The sequence below is a fragment of the Paralichthys olivaceus genome, chromosome 10 (genome assembly GCF_024713975.1).
Source record: "Paralichthys olivaceus isolate ysfri-2021 chromosome 10, ASM2471397v2, whole genome shotgun sequence".
In the NCBI taxonomy this organism is placed as follows: Eukaryota; Metazoa; Chordata; class Actinopteri; order Pleuronectiformes; family Paralichthyidae; genus Paralichthys; species Paralichthys olivaceus.
In genome coordinates, this window is record NC_091102.1 from 12,664,085 (window position 1) to 12,688,419 (window position 24,335).

Below are 24,335 nucleotides of genomic sequence, written 5' to 3' on the forward strand. Positions count from 1 at the left end.
TGTGGCAGCACACAGTCAAATCTTCGAGAGAATGCCACGACTCCCCCGCTAAACTCAGAGCACCGTTTCAGATAACAGTGGGAGCTTTCAGGCGACCACACTCTGCACAGAGGCACACTGCAGAGAGAGAGAGAGAGAGAGAACAACTGGCTGGCCTGCCTGTCTTCTCTGAACCAAGTCATTACCATAGAAAGCCGTGCCAGGCTTGTGACTGAGCTGCCACGCTCACACTGAGGAGACCTTGTCCACAGGCAGGCTTCATGAGGCCATTCTTTATCACAGTAAATGTCTCTACTCTCCCCCTATGCACTGCATTGTGCTTCTCTCCTGATCTCTTTTACCTTCACAAACACTTACGTCAGGAGAAACTGCTGCCACAATATGAGAGGACGACGGATCTGACCATCCAGAAAGAACCGCACCTCCCAAACCTCTTCATTCATTCTCTCTCTTTTGCCGCGTGTGTGTATGTGTATGTGTGCGTTGTTACTGACCTCTCCAGCGTAGTGCTTGATGCCAAATTGGTGGTCTGTCACTCGAGGCTTCACATAGTACAGGTTTGTCTGAGGGGAAAGAACAAAGAGATCAGTGAGTGAGATTTAGAAAACGCTGCTCATGTTGACTTAATCAGTTGTAATGAAATGAGGCAGAGGACACAGATCATTGAGTCCTGTAATAGGAGTTCATAGGGAATTATATCTTTCATTTATACTGTATAATCTGGTGCTGTATAATAATAATAATAATAATAATAATGTATTAACATATGTACTTTTCAAAAAGTTGTTTCTGTCTGTTGATTTTGCTAAATATAAAATGGTACAAAACCATTTAAATAAATGTACAATGATGTAACACAGAGAAAACCACAGATCATCACATTTGAGACATGTGAGAACATTTGGTATTTTTGCCTGAGCGAAGATTAAAATGAGGCAAACAATCTCCACCTCCTGCGACCGTGACCTTAAAAATGTAGCACATGGATGAGCGGCGGAGGCAGACACCTCAGGGAGAGGTCAGCCGTTTTTTCTCACCTGTGTAACTTCTCTGTTTTTCCCGTCAGGCATAGAAACTTTTCGGAGGAGACTCTTTTCTCCTGCACACAATGCCGATCAGGCCCAGAGAACGGCCCGATCACATTTCAGCATTGTGGTGTTTGCATGTGAGGGGAGGGAGGGGGGTGTACGAAGCTCTGCACGTTCGGAACACCGAAGGCAACAGGTGATTCATCAGACGAGAGACAGGTTTAACTCTTTGAGACCGTTTGAGCAGGTGGGTGGGAGAGACGTTCCCTCGAGGAGCTTTTGGTAAAGTAGGGACAAGGCTAATTTTTTATGACTGTGCAAGTGGGAGGGACGGGGGGGGTGAAAGATGTATGTACGCTTTTCGTGTGTGCATGTGGACTCACTGCGTGTCGACTGTGCAGCTTCTCCAGAAGAGTGAAGTCTGTGCCTTTGGGGAAGCGGCTTTCCTCATTGATAAGAGCCAACATGCCCAGTTTCTGAAGAAAGGGAGACAGACAGTCAGGAGTCATGATGGAACTAGTTATAATCCCACTGGGACACATCTGGCAGCTTTTAATGTAACAATACATTCAGGAAACAGCTCAGTTATTCATTGAGTTCATAAAGACAGGGGTCACGGTGCAGGCACGGTATCTGGCGGCAACAACTTACTTTACATTCCTCCATGTTCGTAAAGTCACACTGATTAACAGCAATCATCTAATCAGAGCCACCGAGTAAAACCACACGTCTTTTCACAATGAAGCGGTTGTAGGGGAGTTATTTTGTCTTCCCTTAAAGTTTCCAAGCACATGATTTCAATGGGGGTCAATGTAAGCACAGTGTGGCGTCTGGGTCCGCACGCTCTGGCTGGCGGTCGGTCCTGGTGGTGACTTTGCTCACTCTATCTCTCTCTGTCTGTTACCTTCTCTATGAGATCCAGACACTCTGCGTTATCCATCCAGTCTATGGCCTCCCACTGGATCCCTTCCCTGTGAGAACACACACACACACACACACACACCATGTGTATATATAAACACAAACAACTAGAAGACACAATGGCTGCATTGTTCACAATGATCATGTGATGAAATCAGCCAAGTCCAGGCTGTTGGCCCATTATACAAGAAAACAACTGTCTGGGAGAGAAACTGAGCTGATTCCAAACCTCTGGCAGTTTCCCTGAATCGCCCCCCGCCCCCCGCCCCCCGCCCCTATTCGTCTGTGGGACCTTCACTGGCACATGCAAATCCTTTATTCTCTACTCATCCGCCAGCATGCAACACTTATCTGTAGAAATCAAAACTTTTAATAGACATGTCGAATGCCTCTACCTGTTGTACTCCAGCTGCTCCAGTGAGAAGATGTGCTTGTTGAAATACTCCTGGAGTTTCTCGTTGGCGTAGTTGATATTAAACTGTTCAAACCGGTTCACCTGCAGGACGAGCAAACAGTTTGCAACCATCAGCTCTGCAGCTCGGGCAAATCAACTCCAACCAGTTAATCCATGGCAAGCAACTCTATCACCCCTGCCAATAAGGTTATGAATATTTACTCTGTACTATCAGTTATTAATTTTGAACATGAACAACCTACCCTACTTAAAAGGTCAAAACAAACACATCGCTATAAAACCAGATATGCAAGTCACATTTACACACTATACATCCAGTATTCAGTTCTAAAATGCTGAACTAGTGATGCTGATATGTTGATTTTGCTGCAACTCACAATCTTAAAAGATTTGAAGTCTGAAATTATGCTTTAAAAACTCCTGAAAATGTAAAAATCTTATTTCTAAATAAGCTGCAAAAACCATTTCATGCATGCTTTATTATGCTTTTAATACTTAGTAACACTGAATCTGCTTTATCATTAAAGTCTGTCTGTGTTATGATCTGGTTTGAACCATAGTGATCAAACAATCTATCAGACGTCATAGATTCTGATTCAAATGTCACTAAATCCTAGAAAATGGTGTCATGTTATCGAAGCAGCCAATGGGCCTCACGCAAGAGCAAGTCATGCATGTTCTTCAGTGGCAGAACAGGCAAGACTGTTCGGAGCTGTCAACATTTTTTTTCCTGCTGTTTCTCTTTGGTACGAAGAAAAATGTATGTGTGGTCCAGACCTGTTGTACGAGTCACGTACAGACAGTCCATCTTTTCCCCACAGGGTGAAAAACACCCCTGAAATCAGGACAGGACAACTTGTACAGTAAAGTAAGAGGGTTGTTACAAATACTTTCTCTGACAAGATTCATCCTCTGTTGCACCTGACAGCATAACATCAAGTTTTCAGGGCCTCTAAAAGATGATTCAGGTATTTTTTCTGTGGATAAACTCCTTTCAGCGAGCCATCACCTCGAAGTTCTCAAAGCCAAAGATGTCCAAGATGCCGATGGACTTGAAGTTGTCCTTCCCCTTAATCTTCTGGTTGATCCTCATTATGATCCAGGAGAAACACTGAGAGTAAAGCGCCATGGCAACCGAGTCCCGCGAGTCCACCGCCTGCGAACCGGGACATGAAAAGATGAGCGTTACCATGGATACCAAGCCAGGCATAAATAATCAGAGAGAGGAAACTTTGCAGAATGTGTTGAAACCCCAAGACTCATCAATTATATCAGATGGTGATTAAAGTGTTTAAAAACAAGGTTTGATTGTAGACTGATGACATGTATGTGTGTGTGTGTGTGTGTGTGTGTGTGTGTGTGTGTGTGTGTGTGTGTGTGTATGAGTGTATATGCGTGTGAGGCCACAGTGCCTGTAAAACAAATACTGGTTTGGAGACAAAGGTGTGTTATGTCAGCTGTCTGCAGGTAAGACATTGTCTGTTTTCACAACAGACAGCGTCCTTTATCACCTACATATCTGCAGAGTGACGCACTGCATGTCAGCTTTTGTCATATTAAATTGTCATATAAAACAAATCAAATTACTGTGTAAACATGCTCTCGTATTGACTCTAGACTTATTAGCTCTCACTTTCTTTTAAAAAACCTGCACAAGGAAATAACAACTGCTATATTACACAGATAGGAAATGGCCACAAAGCCCATCTGGGGCACAGTGATAGATGGTGAACAGAGGCAGCGCTATGACGTGCATTTTAAGGAACTTTATTTTAGTATTTTCATTTTATGTGACTATATACATACACAGATTTATATGATGAAGACAATATTATGTGTTTCCAAAGTCAAGAATGAACTGTAGGGCTCAATGTAGGGAGGGATCTTGTATAAACACTAGGAAATTAAAGTAAAAACAAAGTTATAATGAATACATCAAAAGCAAATAGATGAATAAGTTAAAATTAAGTAAAAACAAAGGTTAGAATTTAATCTAAACTAAAGCGGACTGAGAGAACCTTGTAAAGTGAAGTTAGTTAAACTGATCTAAATAGATGTGTTTTGATTTAAGATTTGAAATACTGTCCAAAGCATGATATTTGAAATTTGAATGGAACATATAAGTAACAACTAAGCAAATAATATCTGCTGAGGAAGACGGGAAGTAAATGAACTTGGACTTATGATTGATTTGTCAACTATCATAAGAGAGACACTATTTCTCAGTGTGGCTGTAACTCAACTCTTTCAGCACTCCAAAAGCAGATTAAAAAAATCTATTTTGATATAAACGCTTGACCAAGCTATGATTCTCTCCAGCTGAGCCTCTCAGCCAGACGCCATCTGTGTATGTACATAAAAAGCTGGAGCTCGCCAGCGACACTTCCTCTGCGGGTATTGTGCTTGAATTAAAAACAAAACAAGAGTGTGGTCGTGGCGGTGTGTGCACTGTATTTGGGGCAACAATGCTAGCGGGGCTTTTGAGCCATCAATCACAACCAGTCACTTTTCGCAACTAGCGGGTGTGAACATGAACGCCAGTGGCTCCAGGATCTCCGTCACAGGGGTGAGAAGAATGGCTGTTTGTCGGGGATTTAAGGAGGGGTAGGGGGTCTTACTGTAAGCGGTGGTGGGGTGGGTGACCCCTGGCCGCTGTGAGAAGAAGCCATTCTTGCTGACTCCAGGGCTGGAATAATGAAGTCTATTAAGAGACAAGCTGCTTCAAAGGCCGGGCAGAACAAGCAGCAGCAGGGCGACAGCACAAGCTCTTTGTCCGTCCATGAAAAGCTTTCTTGTGAGTTTTCGTGTCCCTGTGATAATAGCAAAGGCCCATTCTGCATATTCTCTGACGTTATCGCGTGCAAGTGGGCCGAGGAGCTCGAGCTCGGCCAAAAATGGGGCTTGTGTCATGCGTTTTAACACATGCAGATTGAGAGTTGTGAAAAATGTTCACATTGAGTACAGACGGAGACACGAGTGAATTATTACACCGACGACTTTGGGGTGTCTGGCCGCGCCGCCTCCAGAGGAGAAGACTCTCGTTTGGGCCCCAGTCATTGGCTCTATTGTGCTTTTCACTCAGATCACTATCATGATGGCTTCATTGTGCCAGGAATCTGGCAGACAAAAAGCAGGAAATGGCCGGGAGTCACGCAAGGGATCTGGAGAGGCATGTGGGGGGAGAGCGCCTGAGAAAGGCTGTGTGTGTGTGTGTGTGTGTGTGTGTGTGTGTGTGTGTGTGTGTGTGTGTGTCACCAGGACAGGGGAGGGAGAGGGGTGAGGACGGGGGGAGCTGACAAACAGGCATCTACTGTATATTTCAGTGTCTCGACTATGAACAATCCCCAGCACCTAATCCCAAGATAGGACGAGGAAATCTGGGTAATGAGGGTGGGAAAGCAGGATTTGTTCCATGTTGGCTGTCTGATTCTTTAATGAGCGCTGGAGGAGGAGGATGAGGGTTTGGATGTGTCCTTACCTGCTCCACGGTGAGTGGCGAGCAGATCTCCTCCCCTCTGAGGATCATGGAGCGCTGGGTCAACACCTCCGACAGCTGGAAGGAGTCCAGGCCGAGCAGCTCACTGACGTTACTGACCACTGGAACACACACACACACACACACACACACACACACACACATATACACACACTCAGACGATGTGTAACATACAGCCCAGACAGTTCAGGTGACTCCTATTGATGTCAAACAACCACATATACACTATGATCCCTATGCAGTCTATGCAGCTTCATTCAGCTGCCTTCTCCAGTCACTGTAGTTCACTGCTCCTGTGGAAAAGAGGTCAGACACAGCAAACAAAGAAGCCTTGAGCTCATGTTACAGCCTGTTCAGAGGCCTGTCTGCAAGAGCAACGTCAATCAAACTCAGGGGGCTGCAGGAAAAATGCACAGTGGTCCCACATAAGACTTCAGCAGAAAGAAGTCAATACAATAGACTCAACCACTTAAAGCCACGTGTTCCAAGTTTTTCACTTTGAAATTAAACTTAGTCAAAATCATCAAACCTTGATAAAATTCTTTTTTACCCAGTTTGATAAATATCATGTTAAGTTTGGGATCTGATTGGCCCAATACTAAGTTGATACTGATGGTCTCACCCTGGAGATCATGAGGTTGAAAACGCTGGCTGCTTGTTTGTCTGGATCCTGAAGGAGAACTGGTTTGGAAGCTCCCTGTTCTCATAAATAGAAATAATTAGGTTCTCTAATAGACTAAGGACAGTCAGGACCATTTTCAATTTTAAGTGTTTGTAATTTCCAAATAGTTTTACAATGATTTCCTCATAAATGTCCAGTCCTGGAAATTGCTTTATAATTTATAATTTAATTACAAGGAAAACAAGGATTTATTTCCTTGCACCCAAGTAAATATTAATTCATTATTCATAACATCCACCAAGGATTTTATTTTATCTATCTATTGTTTATTTGATTTATAGCAGCATTACACAAAAACAGATTACCACAAAACCGGGTGGAAAGATGCAGTACTGTGAGATTTGGTGCAGATCTCGATAATGATCTGGATTTCGGGAATAATTGTGTGTCTGTGTTCTTCAAGGTATCAACAGCATGGTGCAGATGATGTTGAGGACGTGTGACACTTCTGTTAACATCAATCTAACACACCCTGTGTAGTAGATCTGCTATATATTTGTGTATATGCAGTATATAGAATTATAATTCCTTCTCTTACCACCCTTTGATGTAATCTGAGCTCCACCAGCCGTCATGAACTCAATGTTGCCCATCTGGAGAACAGCAGACAGCAGCTTGAACACATCTCTGATCTCCTCCTCACTGAACTCCATCACTTTCAGTGCCTCCTGCAACACGGACAGAGGTGGACACATTAGACAGATTCAATAGATATTAGGACCCATCAATATGTGACTTCAGTCAAAAATGTTTTGCTTTGAACTATAAAAAACTACGTAAATTAGATTACGCCTGCAAAGAAAACTCAATTATTTGACTTTTGTTCCTCCCAGGCTCAGGTCTCTGAAAGAGAAGTCGGTATTCTGAAGGTACACTCATGATAAAGGGTTATAGCGCCCTCTGGAGGCAAAACAACCAGCATACGTTTCGTTTCCTCTTCCTTCTTCTTACCATGACACTGTCAAAGAGCTGCTTGTCATCCAGACTGCTGTCCTGCACGCAGCCTGACTGGCTCAGGTAGTGATATGACTCAGGACCTTCAGACAGTAAGTACATGTCTGCAGCACAGAGAAACGACAACATCATCAATGAGGGAAATAAACTGAATGTATTGACATGCCACAGTTTAAAATAAGTGTAACCTTTGTAAACCTTTTATTTTATACTATTCATACTTGACTATATAAAGCAAAAGTTCTGACAGTTAAGATATATAAATTGAGAAACAGTTCAGAATTAAGTAAGAACTGCAATTCTATTTGTCTTTGCATTTCATCATTTTAAGTATATTTTAATTTCTACAGTAAATTGTACACTTGTGTACCTAACCCTTGAACCTGAATTAGAGGAAAGAAGATAGAAAAAGATCTTAAAATAGAAGATGTGGAGGAAGAAGGTCACACTAGTCAAAAACATGGAGTGCTCCTTTAAAGTCTGTAAAAACAAACCTCTGTGGTCTCTGTCAGCTCCTGCTAACAGAGCGTAGAAGATGTGGTAGTTTCTCTCTCCAGGATTTTGTCGAACCACACGATTCTTGGAAAGAGTGGATGGTAAATGTATTTTAATATTTAAATGATTTTGCAGATGACTCCGGTACGCGTTGTCACATTTTGGCTACTGAATGTTTCAACAATACACAACCTTACCTTTTCCAGCAAATCTGATTAGTGAAAGTCAAGGAAAAACAACACCTTTCAGTGTCCTCTGGACTAGGTGCTACAGAGATCTCATTTCTGCACAGGATATCTGAGTGAACAGTTGAAGGATACAGTCAATGATGCAGCCTCCATGAATGTTTCCATTTTGTGAAAAGTGAAGCTGGATGAACTTCCCAAAGCGACTGGAGTTATTGTTGTACACAGTCTTAGCGTTTCCAAAGGCTTCCATGATGGGGCTGAAGAGACGGAGGAAAGACAATAAGGAAAATAAAATAATAATCATAACTAATTATAATAATGTTTGTATTTTTACTTCTACCAAAGAAATGTTTAAAACTCATCCAGTGATGAAAATCCACCTGATGCGTTTCATTTTGATCCAGATGTGGATCCAGATTCAGATTGAACATTTCTTAAAAATGTTCTACAGCCTCTGTGAAAGTTTTCTAACAGTATTTTCTAGTTTGTCATATTTTTTCCCCTCTATACTTTGACAACTGTGTCAGTGACTTCAACATTTTGGATATACAGCTAAAATTTAGTTCATGATGGATTCCCTTTCTGGTCAGAACTGTTTATTGTGCTTAAAGGGCACAAGCTAACAGGTCAAAATTCTTGATAGATGCAATTCAAATCCAGGCAGACAAGGAGTCAGAGGTCAGAGGTCAAACTGTACCTGCTCTGAATGAGGGCCTGCTCCACCCTGGTAGTCCTCTCTGACAGAGGAGTTCCTGCTGAGTTCTGACTCATCACCGACAGAAACTTCAGCAACAGCTTGGTGCTCTCCGTCTTTCCCGCGCCACTCTCACCACTGAAGAGGCAATATACACACACAGAAATACTTTGTTGTTATTTCAAAAGAGAAAACAATACAACGAATAAAGAGGTTTTCATTGGAAAAAAATAAATATATATATTGACATACTTCACATGTGCGGGTGAATTCAACTTATATTAAGACTTGACGCACTATTCAGGAGCCATAACTTGAACCGTGTTGTGCACGTTCTTATTTCCCCTCAGTCCTCACCTGATGAGAACACACTGGCTGTCGTGTCTCTTCCACAGGCAGCGGTAACACTCATTGGCCACAGCGAAGATGTGAGGAGGCAGCTCCCCCATCTGGTGTTTGCTGTACAAATCCACTGCGGTGCCGTCGTACAGTCCTGCTATCCGCTTGTAGGGATTCACCGCTGCCAGGATGGAACCTATGTTTGTCTACAGGACATGGAAATGTGGACAGAGGGGAGACAAGGAAAGGAGGATTAAAAAGAGAAGACATAAACTTTTTTTTTTACTATCATTTGAAACTCTTAGATGCACACACATGAAACTAGTATGAGATCTGCATCATAATTACTTTATATCATTTCAGCTGATTCGCCCAGTTTCCTGTACTCAGTAATACTCTTTAACTACTGCATATGGCCTAGTTTGCACAGAGAGATGAAGTATTTTCGGATCCGTTCCTCTGGCCCGGTTAACGTGCCTTACTAAAATTGTTTGTGGGTCATCATAACGTCCTGTGATGCTGCATAGACAGACCGAGTGAAGCATCTGGGATGAGATTAACTGAGATAGGATTTCCAAAAACATAGTTACCATGTGTCTGTGGGCAATGATTATTTTAATAAAGCCTGGATAGAGTTTCAGGGGAACCTCAGTGGACTTCTATCATGAAAATAATCCTGGGTATGAGACTGGAACAAACAAACATCGGAGATCTTGTGTTCTTTGGGGGAAATCTGCAGCTCAGAATGAGGTTCAATAATCCAGTAGTTATCTGTCCTGCTTCTGTTTAAGTTAGTGATAATGTTTCTTTCCCAGAATGTGCTCTGAAAAGTTTCAAAAAATGTAAATGCAAACTTTATTTTATTCAGCTGTGATTGTGTACATGCAGTGGTGAGAGGAAGTGCAGGGTCATGCTCCTTATCTTACTGCTACATTGCACTTTCCTGAAAAACTGTTGATGTTTTTGATGTTTGTAATCTCTCTAGAACTGTGGTGCACATTCCGTCTCTCAGAAATAAGAACCCATGAACACCACAGCAGACCCACAGACGTCAGGTCCGTCATGGTGGTGCAGGGTAAACCTGCTCGCAGATTGAGACGTTGCGGTGCCTTACATAGATGTTGTCTCTCTGGTAGCGCAGAAACAGGTTGTGCATGATGGCGGCTTCGTGCAGCTCTGCCAGTGTGGACATGTCCTCCACTCCGTGGACGCTGCTGGGGTGCATGGCGTACACCGTCTCTCTGTTTAGCTCCGCCTTCTGTAGGTACATCACCTGCAGCAACACACACACACAGACACACACTCATGAAACTGTTTCCGGTTTGAGTCAGATCAGTGACATCTACGATGATTCAATATATTAATTCATTGAAGTCTCAGTTATCATGTGATGCTGATGGAACAGCTCAATTACTGGCACAAAATCCGCTAAATCTAGGAATTGATAAATTCTTGTGATTACTGATCTACCTCAATCTACCATGTACTGACTGGTATTTCCATCAGTGTATTGTCTGTAGGATAACCAACTGTTTGTTCTACTGTGTTGTAATGTTTTTATGTCCTGAAAATAAAAATGATAATACTAAAACAAGATTTACAGATGTGAATTAAACGGCTGGCACAACATCAGTCGCCCACTGTGACATCATGGCAGCATGGATGACAGACAGATTCAGGAGAAGATGCACGAATCATTCAGGTTAAAACGACAGACTGACGTGTGTCTGTCGGCAGGTAGGACGTCCCTGTCTGATAATGCTTCTTACTCTCTCCGCGACAAATCTATCACGTGTCATATTCCTGCTGCCAGGACAGTTAGACGATGCATCATTTTTAGATGGTTGAATTGAAATGGGAGCAAGAGAGAAAGATGAAGAATGAAACAAGATTCATGAGCGTCTCATAAAAACAACAGAGAACAGACTCTGTGGCTATCACAGCTCTAATGGACCAGGCATGAGATAAGAGAACAGACCTTCTACGGCTGCATTGGTCACTTGATGGGAAGCCGTGTTTGGATCAATACTGATGGAAAAGGGGGGTATGTGGTGTCCTAATACATTACTGCTGGAGGTTCTGGTGTATTCCACTGGGAGTCGGAGATGTGCTGAGTCAGCACAGAGGGGGCTCTATGGGAGCTGGTTGCTGAGGGTATGATGGTTTAAGGGGGTTTATAATAATAATAATAATAATAATAATAATAATATGTTTAATGTAATATGTTTATGATAAAATAAGAATAATAATCAATTATATCTATAGAGAAGTTTTCAACATCCACATTACAAAGAAATTTACAACAGCAGCAAAATGAAACAGATTTATAAAATCCTCAGTTTTAAAATGAAATTAAAAACAAAGACATTAAAACTCTTTCTTATAAAAGTATGTCTTAAAGGGCCTTAAAAAACATCACTGACTCAGATGACCTGATTTCCTCGGGCGGGTCGTTCCAGAGCCTCGGGGCCCCTGACTGCAAAAGCCCCGTCCCCTTTGGTTTTCAGCTGGAGTCGATGGAACGGACAAAAGACGTCTGCCAGAGGATCTGTAAGTACTGTACTTGCTGGTGCATATGGTACTAAATGTCCTCCATGGCCCTGATTCGTCTTTGTATTAGAGAGACGATTGGAAGATGCATGCTAAAGATAATAAAATGTAAAGCTGAGAGGAGCTGATCATTCTCTGTGGGTTCTCACTACAAGAAACACCCTTGGACAGTAATGTGACCCAATGTAAATGTAGAGATATTGATTAGTGCAGCTTTAACAAAGTCAGTGGCCTCACAAGAAAACCTCAAGACCTTCCATTTCTGTCTGACTGTTCCTCAGCACTAAAGCTCTTCTGTATTATACAACCTCATCTTCTTTTAGCCTTAGATCCAAATACAGTCCAAGTATTTAGACAAAGGATATGATATGATGTCAGACTGAAAAATAACATTCTTTGTGTCAGAATGTATTCATGGCTCACACTACAATTATAGCTCTGAAGCAGATTGTATTGTTCCCATCTTTTTGCTTTGAAGTGAATCTCTCCTCCGACCCCAACCGGTGGAGGTCCGGTTCTGCTCGAGGTTGTTTCTCTCTCCACAGTCAACAATGTTTGTTCATCGTGGGAACTCTTACTCTATACTAATGTAAGTCTTGACTCTGTGCCTTGAGATAATGCATGTTGGGATCTGGTGCTAAACAGAAAAATAAAATAAAATATAAATAAACCTATGTTTAATTGTGAAAAAGCCTCCTGGGCTATGTAAAATGATAAACGGCCACTTCAGCTCTGTGTGGTTGACAGAAAATGGGCGTATGCTGAGACAAAAGCATGATAACAATGTCGTCACCAGTGGGTTCACTCATGGTATTAAGGTTTGTGGAAGGTTATTTGGGGAGAAAAGCAGCACGTGCACTGATGTCATCCATCGAGCAGAAGTGTGCAGATTTACAGCCAGATGTCCGCAAGCATTTGTCTCTAACCCCACCCACCTGCTCTCCTCTCTGGCAAATTGGCCTGGATTCACCAGGCAGGGCCGAACTGGCTAATAAATCAAACAGGCTTTTCACTTCTTTTACATCCTTAATCAGAATTATCGTTTTACGTTCAGTTACCTCAGTCACTTAATGAGATTGATGTCGTTGTCAGCAGCTGGGCACGGCATGGCAGTGGATTTAGACAGGATCATTTACTGTATTTCATATTTTTACCTCCGCCAGGGAGGTTATGTTTTGTCTGTGTTTGTTTGATAGTTTGCCGGGTTTCACAAAAAGTACTTGACCGATTCCCATGGATTTTTATGGAGGGGTGGGACATCACCCATGAAAGAATTCATTAAATACTGGTGTGGATCTGGATCAGGGGGTGGGTCGAGGATTTTTTTTCACTTTCTTTAGCGTTATGAGATGGGGCGTTTTCAACATTTTTCTTGATTACTCATGGAATAATTCATGGATCTTGATGATGATGGGCATGTTTAGGGGATTGACATTTATGATTTTGTGATTTTTTAAACTGGAGGCTTGGTGACATTAGAGGTCTGTTGGGCCTTGATGGAGGTACGCACTCCTTCTAGTACATATGGGAGATTTATGACAACTCCCTGCTCTCGGATCCGAGTCCACGTCCTGACACTGATGCAGACTTTATGTCCGACACGTAATGAAATAAACGGCAGAAATCTGGTATACGTCTCCTTCCAGTGTTTGCATTCCTCACATTCTCCGAGTACAAGTTCAAAGTTGCACCGAGGCTGCTGAGAGCAAAGATAATACAGGAAAGGCTGCAGGACTAGATTAAATTCTCACTCTCACCTCAGGTTTCACAGGAGGAAAACAAATATGGCCGATTTAATGAGTCACAAGCTTGGAAAGTACCTTCACCAATCCTCAAGAGTTATATTTATCTCAAAAAAGAATTTTCTCCTCTTACTTTTGGTGGGGTTATCAGATGATGTTTGTCTGTCCCCGCATCATATTGTGCGACCCTTGTTTTTCCTCTTCTTCTTACAGTTCGGATTTCACAGCCTCAGGGTCTTTTTCATGCCAAAAACATCAGAGATGCTCAAGAGAAAACTGAGCTGGAGTCTTCAGCATCAAAAGAGGTTTCACATTCCTCTGTTTTGCCCCACCGTGGTCTTTTATTGTTCGGTTTGATTTCTGTGAGATAAGTCACCGAGCTCCAGCCTCATAGTCGAAGCAGTTCTTATCGATATGTATTTGACATGTCATAAATTTGTTTCCAAATAATTTACGGACGAAACACCTTCCTGTAGATGCAGCTAAAAGGAATCTAAGATGGAACACGAGAGTATATAAGATCAAGACGCAGACTTATACTTCTTATTGTTTCCATTTCAATCTCTGTGATGTCTAATAATGTTCTGTTAGTGTCCATTATATCTCTTGGAAAGACTGGAACGATTCCACTGAGAGCTGTAGAGCAGTCAGCCTCAATCTAAAAACACTCAAACAAAAACTTGTGCAAACACTAATCTGACCCAGACATGTCACAAAAATAAAACCTGTGTTCAAAATTAAATCGGGAATTAAATCTAAATTATTCTGTGCACAAAATGGTTTTAATTGATTATACTGATGACTATTTTCCTTCCTGGTCATGATTTCAGTCAGACACAGCATTCTCAGTGTTAATGAGTATAATGTAATGACAGCTGGAGAGAATTTCACGCCAATTACAACAACATGCAAGTCATGATTGATTAGTGAAAATGTTCGCTGTACAAATCAATCCTTTCCAAATGGAGCCTGGTGTTGACGCAAGTAACACCGCGTGGCCACGAGGCTGGACACGGAACAGGAGAACAAAAAACACAAAGTGTTGACTACTCACTGTTGTTGTTGAAACTATTTCAAATATAAAATGTATAACTCTCAAAAAACATTGGACAAAACTTCAGTCCAAACTATTCCAACAAATATCTACTTTAAATCGCAGTTAGAGGGTGTGTGTACAATATAACCTTTGGAAATGCATATATTATCTAATACAAGTGATTATGCATTAGATATAAAATATTGTATAAAAGGAGAAATGGCAATGACTAAATAGAAAATAAAAATATCTCATGTAATAACCTGACAGAAGAATTAGCGGCAATTGTTTTTGTCTTTTTCAAGCAACAAATAGATTTTTTGCTTCTGTGACATTCAACATATATTTTAAGTTTAGGAAGCGGTCGGACAAAACAAGAAATTTGATTGATGAGAATTTGACTTCTGATGAACTGATCCATTAATCTTGTAGTTGCAGTCGTACTACTAAGTAAATTATGCTTAATTATTAAATACTGTTGTTTTCAGTTAAATCATTTAGACAGAAACTACAAAGAATCACCAAAATGACCTACGGCCTAAACAGTGGAAACAGTCTCTCTAATGATGCTCTTTCCTTTTGTTTTGCCCTCAGTGAAACCACACCCTGCTGCGGCTTTGTTCAACCAGCTCTGCTGAATATTCACATGTAGGCGGGGTCAGGCTCCGTGTGTCAGTGGACTCATGTTATACTGACACATGTACAGTGTTCAGGCCTTTAGAAATAACACATGTGTAGATAAAAAAAACCTCACAGGCTTGTGGACACACACAAAGTCTGTTCGTGCCTCCCGCTCTTCTGTCTTTTTTGTTTTTTTACTTGACTCTTTCTCTCCCTCTTACAGTGAATCCATCTGCTGAGGGCAGATCCCACCCAGACCCCAGGGATATGGAGGCAGTGCAGAGGGGGGCTAGGATTATCAATGCTGAATGTGACAAAATAAATAGAGTTTCACATTTACAGCCTAGAAACAAACTGACAAACTCACAGTTTGATTGCCTGTTTAGGGACACAGTAACCCCAAACCTAAAACTGTTTTTCACCACACACTCAGACACAGATGCTCACAATAATGTTTGTGTGAGCGTGTTTCTTGTGCGGCCGCGCTCATGAATGCACATTAGTCACATTAAGGCCCACATAATGGCTCCTTTGACTAATAACCCAGAAAACACTGAGCGGCCATCAAAGATCTATTTTAAACCACAGAGACTGTATGGCTACAGGCCCTGGATGGTGTGGGAGGAGAGAAGCCTCATTCGTTTTTAAACTCAGGCAATTTGTTAAGAGCAAAACACAAAGCTGAGGAGTAAAGTAGAAGCTAAAAGTATGAGCTACATGAGCAATATGCACTGTGTGAGTACATTGCTCATACACAGGCATAAATAGTGTTTAAATGTGGTCGACTAACAGCATAAGATCATTTTATTGTTCAGGAAGCTGGAGATGACATCATCAACACTAGCAGCAGCTATTTAGTTCAGGTGACAGAGCATCTTCCTGCTTTTCTTTACATGTGCACCCGTCTGGGTCTAACTCACACACTGTTAATCCAGCTGGTGCCATCTGGCCACCAACACACACACCGGTTTGCGTAGCTATCCTTATCAGGACTTTGCATTGACTTCCATTCATTGTGGACAGGCTAACCAAAACCATATCCCTTAACCTTATCTCTAACCCTAACCAAACCGTAATTCACATCTGACCCCTAACCTTAACAAGGAACTCAGAAATGAATTTTAACCTCATATTGACCCCACTTATTTTGTCCCTATGAGGTCAACTGATCCTGACAAGATCAGTGTTTATACTAGAAAATGTCCTAAAGAGATAACAAGTACACACACACACACACACACACACACACACACACACACACACACACACACACACGCACACACACACACACACACACACACACACACACACATACACACACACACACACACAGGGATATTCAGCTCTTAGCTTCAGTGTGCGCCTGCTCTTCAGGCCCTGTCTCTGTGGTTTGCAGGGATGAGACAGTAATTAATGTGACAGCAGACAGGTCGGCCTGTTAAAGATGAGGCACTGTGGGTGAAGACACTGCAAACTGAGCACTCGAGCAGGGAGAAGCACCTTAGTGCAACAACTGAATCAATAGAGAATAGTGTATCCCACTCCCTGAGGGAAAATGTTGAGAGATGATGAAAAAAATACTGGGACGCAGACAAAGACAAAATCTCATAAGCATAATACTGTGATTTTACTAAAGGAGCTGGATTAAGTAAAAGATTATGAAGTTTATTTGCATTTCACAAATAAACCCCAGCAGATACAGTTTTGTATTCCAGCAGGGATCACGTCAGGGTCAGCCAGGGACCCTGAACATGGAGACGGTCAGTTTCTCAGACTCACATTCCTGTCATTCTGGTTGCAGAGTCTTATTAGGACTAAGACTAAGAGGAAACACCCATGTGCGTGTCCTGATGACTAACACACACTGAGCTCACATGTGAAGATCAGATGAACACACGGTGCAGCTTCAGATCAGCTGCAACACTGAGGCTCAGCTCATGAGAAACATGACGTCAGCCCAGTGTTTCTAATGTTCTGGTTATATTCAGACAATAAATCAGAAGTGGGGGGTCTGACTCGTCACCCAACCTCTGACCTGGTGCAGTTTATCCTCTCTTTCCATTGGTCAGAGTTACCCCCTGCTATCCTCACAACACATGGTTGACTTCTCACACTGCAAGCATCCCCACCAACGATCATAGAAACATCAGGAAAAAATGCCGAAAAGAAAGATGACAGTGTCTTGATCCTGTGGACCATACACTGTTCCTTACCCAGCAGGAGTGTTTCAAGGGGCTTTGGGGGCCTCAGGCCGAAGGGTCCTGAGGGGCCCTACATTGAACATGAGACCTCATTGAGGCTCATTTATGCTAGATGCTAGATCCTGTATGTATATGGACATTGACAAAGCCTTTTGTCCACACTCTGCATTCATTTTGTCTGAATTTGTGCAACTCGACCATGAGACCATAAGATACAATGAAGAAATTTCAACAACGACAGAACTTTTTGCATTTATAAAACATTTTTCTCCCTGGGCACAGAAACAAACAGCCGATGTTACCTATTTCGTTAAGAAGAACATTACGCTGGTCTCTGTGCTGTGCTCTAGTGGATGTATTGCTTAACAACCTTGCTAACGTTAAAGATGCGTGGAAGTGTGTGGGCAGTGGTGATTATATCTATTGAAACTGAGTAAATAAAGGTGTCATCAATGAGCCTTTGAGTTGTGTCGGACCATAGTGTTGTTGCAGTCTCCTGTACACAGCTGATCTTAGATCTTAAGGGGGTTCTCACAAAATTGTCATTCCTGTGGACTAACATAATCAGCCATTCTCGGGGGCCCCATCTCAGCTCAGGGCCCCATGCCTGCTTTGTTTATTCTGTAGCAACGCCCCTGTTCCCCAGACCCTGATCTTATTAAAGACCTGTAGGTGAGGAGCAAAGGGCCAATCATTAGGTTTTGTTTGGTATAAAAGCATTTCATAAGACAAGACGTTGTATTAGAGGCTCATTTTTAAATGTCTATTGCCACCACTCTCTCTTTCTCTCTCTCTCTCTCTCTCTCAGTCTCTCTCTCTCACTCTCGCTCCCTCTCTCTCTCTCTCTCTCGGACTCTCTCTCTCTCTGACAGGATTTCCTCCAGACACAAAGACCACCATGCACGGCCAAACAGATAAGCTCAGGCTGATGACTTGTGTGAATCGTCACCAGGAGCCCATTCTTGTCATTCTTAAGTTTATTAAAAGAGGTGTTGATCTATCAACTAAGTCCTGAGACGAACCACGTGTGTGCAAACAATTCATCCACATTAACACCAGACAACTCCCCTCTCGCATTATATTACAACCCTGTAAATGTAAACAGAAATTCAGGAGGGGACATACATGTACACTGTATCTGTCCCAGGAACTGGGAGATTGGTTTAATGTGTTGATTTGATTTCTGTGTGGCTTCACAAAGTATTTCCTTGGCTCAAGGGTGGGCTTACAAACATGCTGCATGTGAATCCTTAGAGTAATAAAAAATGCTTCGTGGTGCAGACTCAGCACACAGATGTAGCTTCAGTGATGTTTAAAATGAATCATTGGCAGCATTAATGGTTCAGCGGGGGGGAAAGACGTGTTCTTACCTTTCCATAGTCCGTCGTGAGGACCAGAGACGAATCATCACAAGAGCTGACGGTGGAGGGGAGGAGCTGCTCTTTGTGTCTCAGCCAGACACGGGCCCCCTGAAACACAAAAGCCAGCGCAACATCATTAGCATCTGGACACCGGACATGTGTTAGAGTCATTGGTTTTATAGGAAAGGACTGGTTACAAACAGGAAATAAGGAATTTAGCTGATGGTATTGACGTATATTTAAATCATTCCTAAAAACCAAAGAGGTCAAAGGTCAAACCAGAGAATCATTGAAGACACAATCTTCGTTGGATTTAAATACAGCAAAGATTCAAAGGAAGAAAGCAGGAGTTGGGCTGTCTGTCTTTTTCCATTTTCTCTTTCCCTCAGCGTTGCTCACCAGGCTTTGCCACATAGCTACTCCCTCACCACAGCAGACTGGCACACTTATCCTCTTATTAAACTGTCACTGACTCTTTTTTTCTGCCAGGCCTGCACTCTGAGGGTGTGTCCGAGACTGAAACCACCACTCAGAGTCATACACACTCAGTAAAACTGTCAGAAAAGTCTTACAGTCTTTAGTTTTGGGGCTAATTCACTCCATAAAAGAGGAAAGCATGGGCCTCGAAATGACGGTTTTCCAATTTAGAAAATCAATCAGTACATGTTTCTCTGCCCATCATACTTTCTTCTTTTCTGTGTTTCTATGAAGTAAACCACAGCACACTTCTCGCCATTTTTCCCAACATCGGTGCTGCAACAGCTCATTCCCGTGGGCCTGCCTGGTCTCCTGTGTTTGTGTATCCATGTGAAGTCACTGACCTTCCCAGACATGTTTGTTAGCAGCTCAGTAACCAGGAGCAATAACAGGAATCTGAAGCTGATTGCTCAGGGAGACTGTCACTTCCTTATAGTGGTGGAAGAAACACTTATAGATGAAAGTGAACGCCTGAGAAGTTGTAAAGCTTTTAGGAAGACTTGGTTCGAATTTACCAGGGTTAAACACAAACAATATGAGCTTTATTTAACAATATAAGTTCATCAAAACATCTGATGATGAATATATGGCCTTTAAAGCAACATTTTACATTTTGGAAAATATGCTTTCTTATAGAGAAACAGGTGAGAAGAACAAACATTACCTGCCGAATCCTCTCAACCTCATAATAATACATCATATATTCCCTGTAGAAAACAACTGAGGTGTGAAAACAACAATCTGCTGTTTTACAAGGGGTTACGAGAGTGGTACTGCTTTTTTCACCAAACAAAAGGGTGAGAAGCCTGTTTGTATTTCCTCAGTCTGGGATATCAACTATAATGAATTATATAAAGGAAGAATGTTTTGGTTTTCAGAGTTAAGTCTCATATATGCTCAACATTTGACACATATATAAAAACAGACAGAGCCTTTTGTCCGTGCTCTGTGTTAATATCCATCCATCGTGCATTTGTGCACATCTTCTGAAAACTTACAGATATGAATGAAAAAACGAAACTGTAAGTCACAAGGAAAAAATGTCAACAATGTCAGCATCTTTTGAGAAGAGATTGTAAGAGTTGGAAAGAAACTGCAGGCGTCTATACAATGTTAATTCACACTGACAATGAGACAAGCAGTCACGTTTGCCTCTTTCTCAAGAGATAGATTATTAAAACCTCCTCCATCATTGTCATGTTTGTTGCTGTCAGAAACTCTCGACTCTGCACTGTCCTCAACCGTGCCAATGTACCTCGACATATGTGGGCAGTGATGACTACATCGTTTTAAATGGACGGATCTCTTATTGTACTTAAATGCAGCATAAATGAGCCTTAGGAGTTAGAGTAAGAAAATAGTGCGATGTGCTGTGTAAAGAGATTTGGCCTGAAAGTGCCCAGCCACACTCCATTCATCATCAGGAGTGCCACCAGTGCTGTGGCCGAGGAAGACACGGAGCAGAAAGGGAGTTGTGTGTCCAACAGAGCATAAAACTGTAGAAATCAATATGCATGGATTCCACTAGGAAACCTTATACAAGGTCACCACTTCCAGACATCAATCCTCATTAACTATTAACAACAGACTGCCGCATGCCCGCACACACACACACACACACACATGCACACATTCTGGAGCACAAATGTGTTTACTAGCAGGGTCAGAACAAAGACTAAGATGCTTTTGTTAAATGCACAAGATGTTTTTTGTGAAATCCACTCTGCTGAGTCACAGAGACAAACGGAATAGTCCAACAAGAAGAATTATAATGAATCCTTTTAAGGAACTTGCTCAGAGCTCTGACTGGTCACTCGTCTTTATTTAGTGATTCAGGCTTCCTTCTCGGACAAAGAGTCACTCAGCCCAAACCGGCCAGTCTGAAAACCTACTTCCATCATCAAGGACTTTTTCTCACTCAGCTAATGGAGCACGGCTAAATGTGGCTCTGTCAAATCACAGGGGAGAGCGGTGAGTGGGATAAAGGGGGTCGTGTAAATTAGGAGGAGGATGGGGCCGGAGGGAGGCAGTAGAAAGAGAGAGGGGAGAGAGGAAGGGTGCAGGCACCTGATAATGTCCCGCCTCCCATTGTCTGGAAATAAGGAGGCAGACGAACAGGACAAAAACACAACACGGGTATTACAGTAATACGCATTAACACTGTTTCCATTTAATAAGAGACGAGTGGCTACTTCCACACCAGTGAGCTACTGTGTCTGCCTGGTACCAGTTTGGCATGCACGATTTGTTCAAGGAAAAGCTGCCTCACATGAGTTCACTGAAGTCCAAGGAGGAGATTAATCATGCTTACTGTATAGATTTTAAGAAGATCAGTTTGACGTTATGTAACTGGAAATCACAGGGTCTCCAATCAGCAGAATGTGGCTGCTTCTCTTCATTTTCTAGAGGTTGTTTTGTGCACATGAGTGGAGCTGACAATGTGCAGACACACGCAGGGAGTAAGGTTGATTATATGATTTGTTAAACAGAAGAAAACAGCAGGCAAGCAATGACATGGAAACAGAGGAAGGATTTATAACACTGTGTGTTTTTGCATCATATCCAATGATTGCTTCATTTAAGACATTTTCGTGAATTAATGTTTAGTCACTGAGTCAGTTTTGCCAACACCAGATGTGATTGTCCATTTGTGTGTGTGTGTGTGTGTGTGTGTGTGTGTGCGTCTAAAGGCTCTGAAGCCAGAGGGCACAAAAGTCGGGATGTATTGTCTCAGCAACAGATGGTCACACTAAAACTCCTCCCCCTTGTCCCCTCCATCTCCAGGAGCGTCGTCACTGATTCTGGACAAAGGCAGCCACCTCTGACTGAGAGCTCGGACATTAACCAGGCAGAAATATCCAAAACAAAGGCCAGTCGGGGACGCATAGAAACATGGGTATCAGCTTGTGTTAAGACCCCCAGACTGGAATCACCTCAACCAGTGTGTACTCCTCATTTAAAAACATTAGTGGTCAGTTAAATCCCATGCCTTTGGTGTCCAGATGTTTGAATTTTAAAAAGCACAGCTGAACAGTTTCTGTGACGTTTCCAGCTCAGACTACTTTCAAATTCTCAACGCTGCACGTCACCGAGCATGTGTCGCACTGCTGAGGCAGAACTGACTGACAATGGTGACCTGATCCACCAAAAACCAGGCTGCACAGCGACGTCCCATCATGCTTTTCTGACACAGAAACCACAAGGGCCGAATGATGTGATCCCAGAGTCGGAGGCTTGGGTTTCTGCAGCTTGTATAACGACATCCAGCTCAGAGATTTGCTAATGAGTGAGCCTTAAATATTTCAGGGAAAAACACGGGACGAGTTGCCAGGGCTCTTTCTCTGCTGTCTGTCGTAGCGTGAGTGCAGTCGGTATCAGGTGATCGCATCGGCCACAACAAAAGAAAAGCTAATTAACTCAGCTGGACTTGGACACAGCTGAACAATTAGTTATGATACGCTAAGTTCTTGGATCATAGTTTCGGGGGGCAGTGAGTCAACACATGCCCTGCGGACAGCAGCGAGTGACCACTGGTGATGCAGTTAGGGCCGACCGCAGGTCAGGCCCGAGGCCCAGCTGAGGAACAGCCCAGCTGAGGAACAAGTGCATCCAGCTGGATTCCTGACAGGCGGCTCATCTGTTGAGCCCCGGACGTAGAGGACGATAAACATATCCACCAGGAGAAACTCTAGCTGTGGCTGCTTTCACTTGTATCTGATGTTTGAAAAATAAATCTCCATTCTGGTTCAATCCCTCTTTTTACACCACAAACACAAAGAAGTACCAGAATTATCATATGAATAGAGAGACATAAGGACACTTTGTGTCCTGGACAGATGTGCAGTCCTGGATATTGAGTGGCTGGATGACCTGCATTTAAAAAGGTCGCAAAGCATAGTGACACTGGCTTTCATGTGTCATGTGTTTCCTTAAGAAACTAGAATGGCACTCAGTAGAGCGTAGAGCTCAGCAGTGCCCTTAAATTCAATCAAACTGCACCAAGATGCACACACTCAAAGACATCAGTCTCCTGAATTTGCCTGATGTTTTTTCATCATGAGTTATTTCCTGAAAAATTGGTGAATCTTAAAGAAAGTGATAAAGAAATTCCTGGATCCACCTGATTTGAAACCACTCCTAAATTAATGGGTTCTTTCTGACCTGTGTCTCACCTTTCCAACAAATTTCATGGGAGTATGTTCAGTAGTAGATAATTCTGCCAACCAATCAATCATCCATGTAACCTCCTTGGTGGAAGTAATATGTATGAATCAGTCACTGGATTCACATTTTGTTGCGAAGGCTCTAAAACCCATCTCATAGACTGAAAAACACATGTCTGAGAAAGAATTAAGGCTGTTTGTTTTATTGTTTTTTTTCCAGAAGGCTTTTTTTTAGAATTTTGGATGTGATTGTTTGTAGCCAGCAAGGTTTCAAAGCTTACACAACAATGGAGAAACGTATTGCTTTGTCTGTCATAAAGGAACGTGAGCCAAAATCAGGGATTGTAACTAAATCTCCTGAACGCTGAGCGAGTGGAAATGAGGAGGAATCCGCCAAGTAGCTGGTAAGATTAAAAGTCTTCTCACAGTAGAATCTGGGCAAAGGTCCCTCTGGGTCTTTTTGACCACGAGATTTCCAATCAGGCAAAAGCTTCACGTACTATAAACCTCAGCAAAAAGTTACTGGATATAATTTCGCAGACGGTTATTTATCATCTTATAATCACAACATTTTAGCTGGTATTTGGCAGGACACTGAGAATTTACAAAACTTGTATATTAAATTTAAATGTTTACATTTGTTTTCTGCTTGTTTGTGGAAAATCTACTTTTCTTTCACACTTTTCTGCTGTGCAGCTCCACTTGGCCACTCACGGGTTAATTTCTGTTCTCGAGGGCTCTTCAGCGGTGGTTATTGTGGGAAAGGAAAAGTGTTTCAATTGCTTTCTTACATAGATTTTCCAACAACCCAGTCTCACAACTCTGCACTAACATACAAGTCTCCGGGTCATCAGGTTCATCACATAGTTAATAACTAATAACAAGCCTGAAGAACAAACATAAGTAACCAACATTGATTTAATACCATTGCACCTCTGAAATGTTAAAATGTTCTTGTGTCTTTGTTTCCCT

The 24,335-nt window shown here is 42.3% G+C and overlaps 1 protein-coding gene across 1 annotated transcript in view; it reads right to left on the reverse strand.

Moving 5' to 3' along the window:
* myo10l3 (myosin X, like 3) overlaps positions 1–24,335 on the reverse strand; it is a 54,807-nt gene that overhangs the window by 20,534 nt on the left and 9,938 nt on the right. The window contains exons 2-16 of the mRNA XM_020090113.2: positions 18,733–18,831; positions 10,327–10,485; positions 9,231–9,418; positions 8,877–9,011; positions 8,312–8,436; positions 8,189–8,202; positions 7,991–8,075; positions 7,494–7,600; positions 7,081–7,210; positions 5,843–5,961; positions 3,374–3,520; positions 2,345–2,445; positions 1,933–1,999; positions 1,412–1,504; positions 495–563 (exon numbers count right to left, since the gene is read on the reverse strand). Coding sequence (XP_019945672.2) covers positions 495–563; positions 1,412–1,504; positions 1,933–1,999; positions 2,345–2,445; positions 3,374–3,520; positions 5,843–5,961; positions 7,081–7,210; positions 7,494–7,600; positions 7,991–8,075; positions 8,189–8,202; positions 8,312–8,436; positions 8,877–9,011; positions 9,231–9,418; positions 10,327–10,485; positions 18,733–18,831 — 1,638 coding nt within the window. The remainder of the gene's footprint in view (positions 1–494; positions 564–1,411; positions 1,505–1,932; positions 2,000–2,344; positions 2,446–3,373; positions 3,521–5,842; positions 5,962–7,080; positions 7,211–7,493; positions 7,601–7,990; positions 8,076–8,188; positions 8,203–8,311; positions 8,437–8,876; positions 9,012–9,230; positions 9,419–10,326; positions 10,486–18,732; positions 18,832–24,335) is intronic.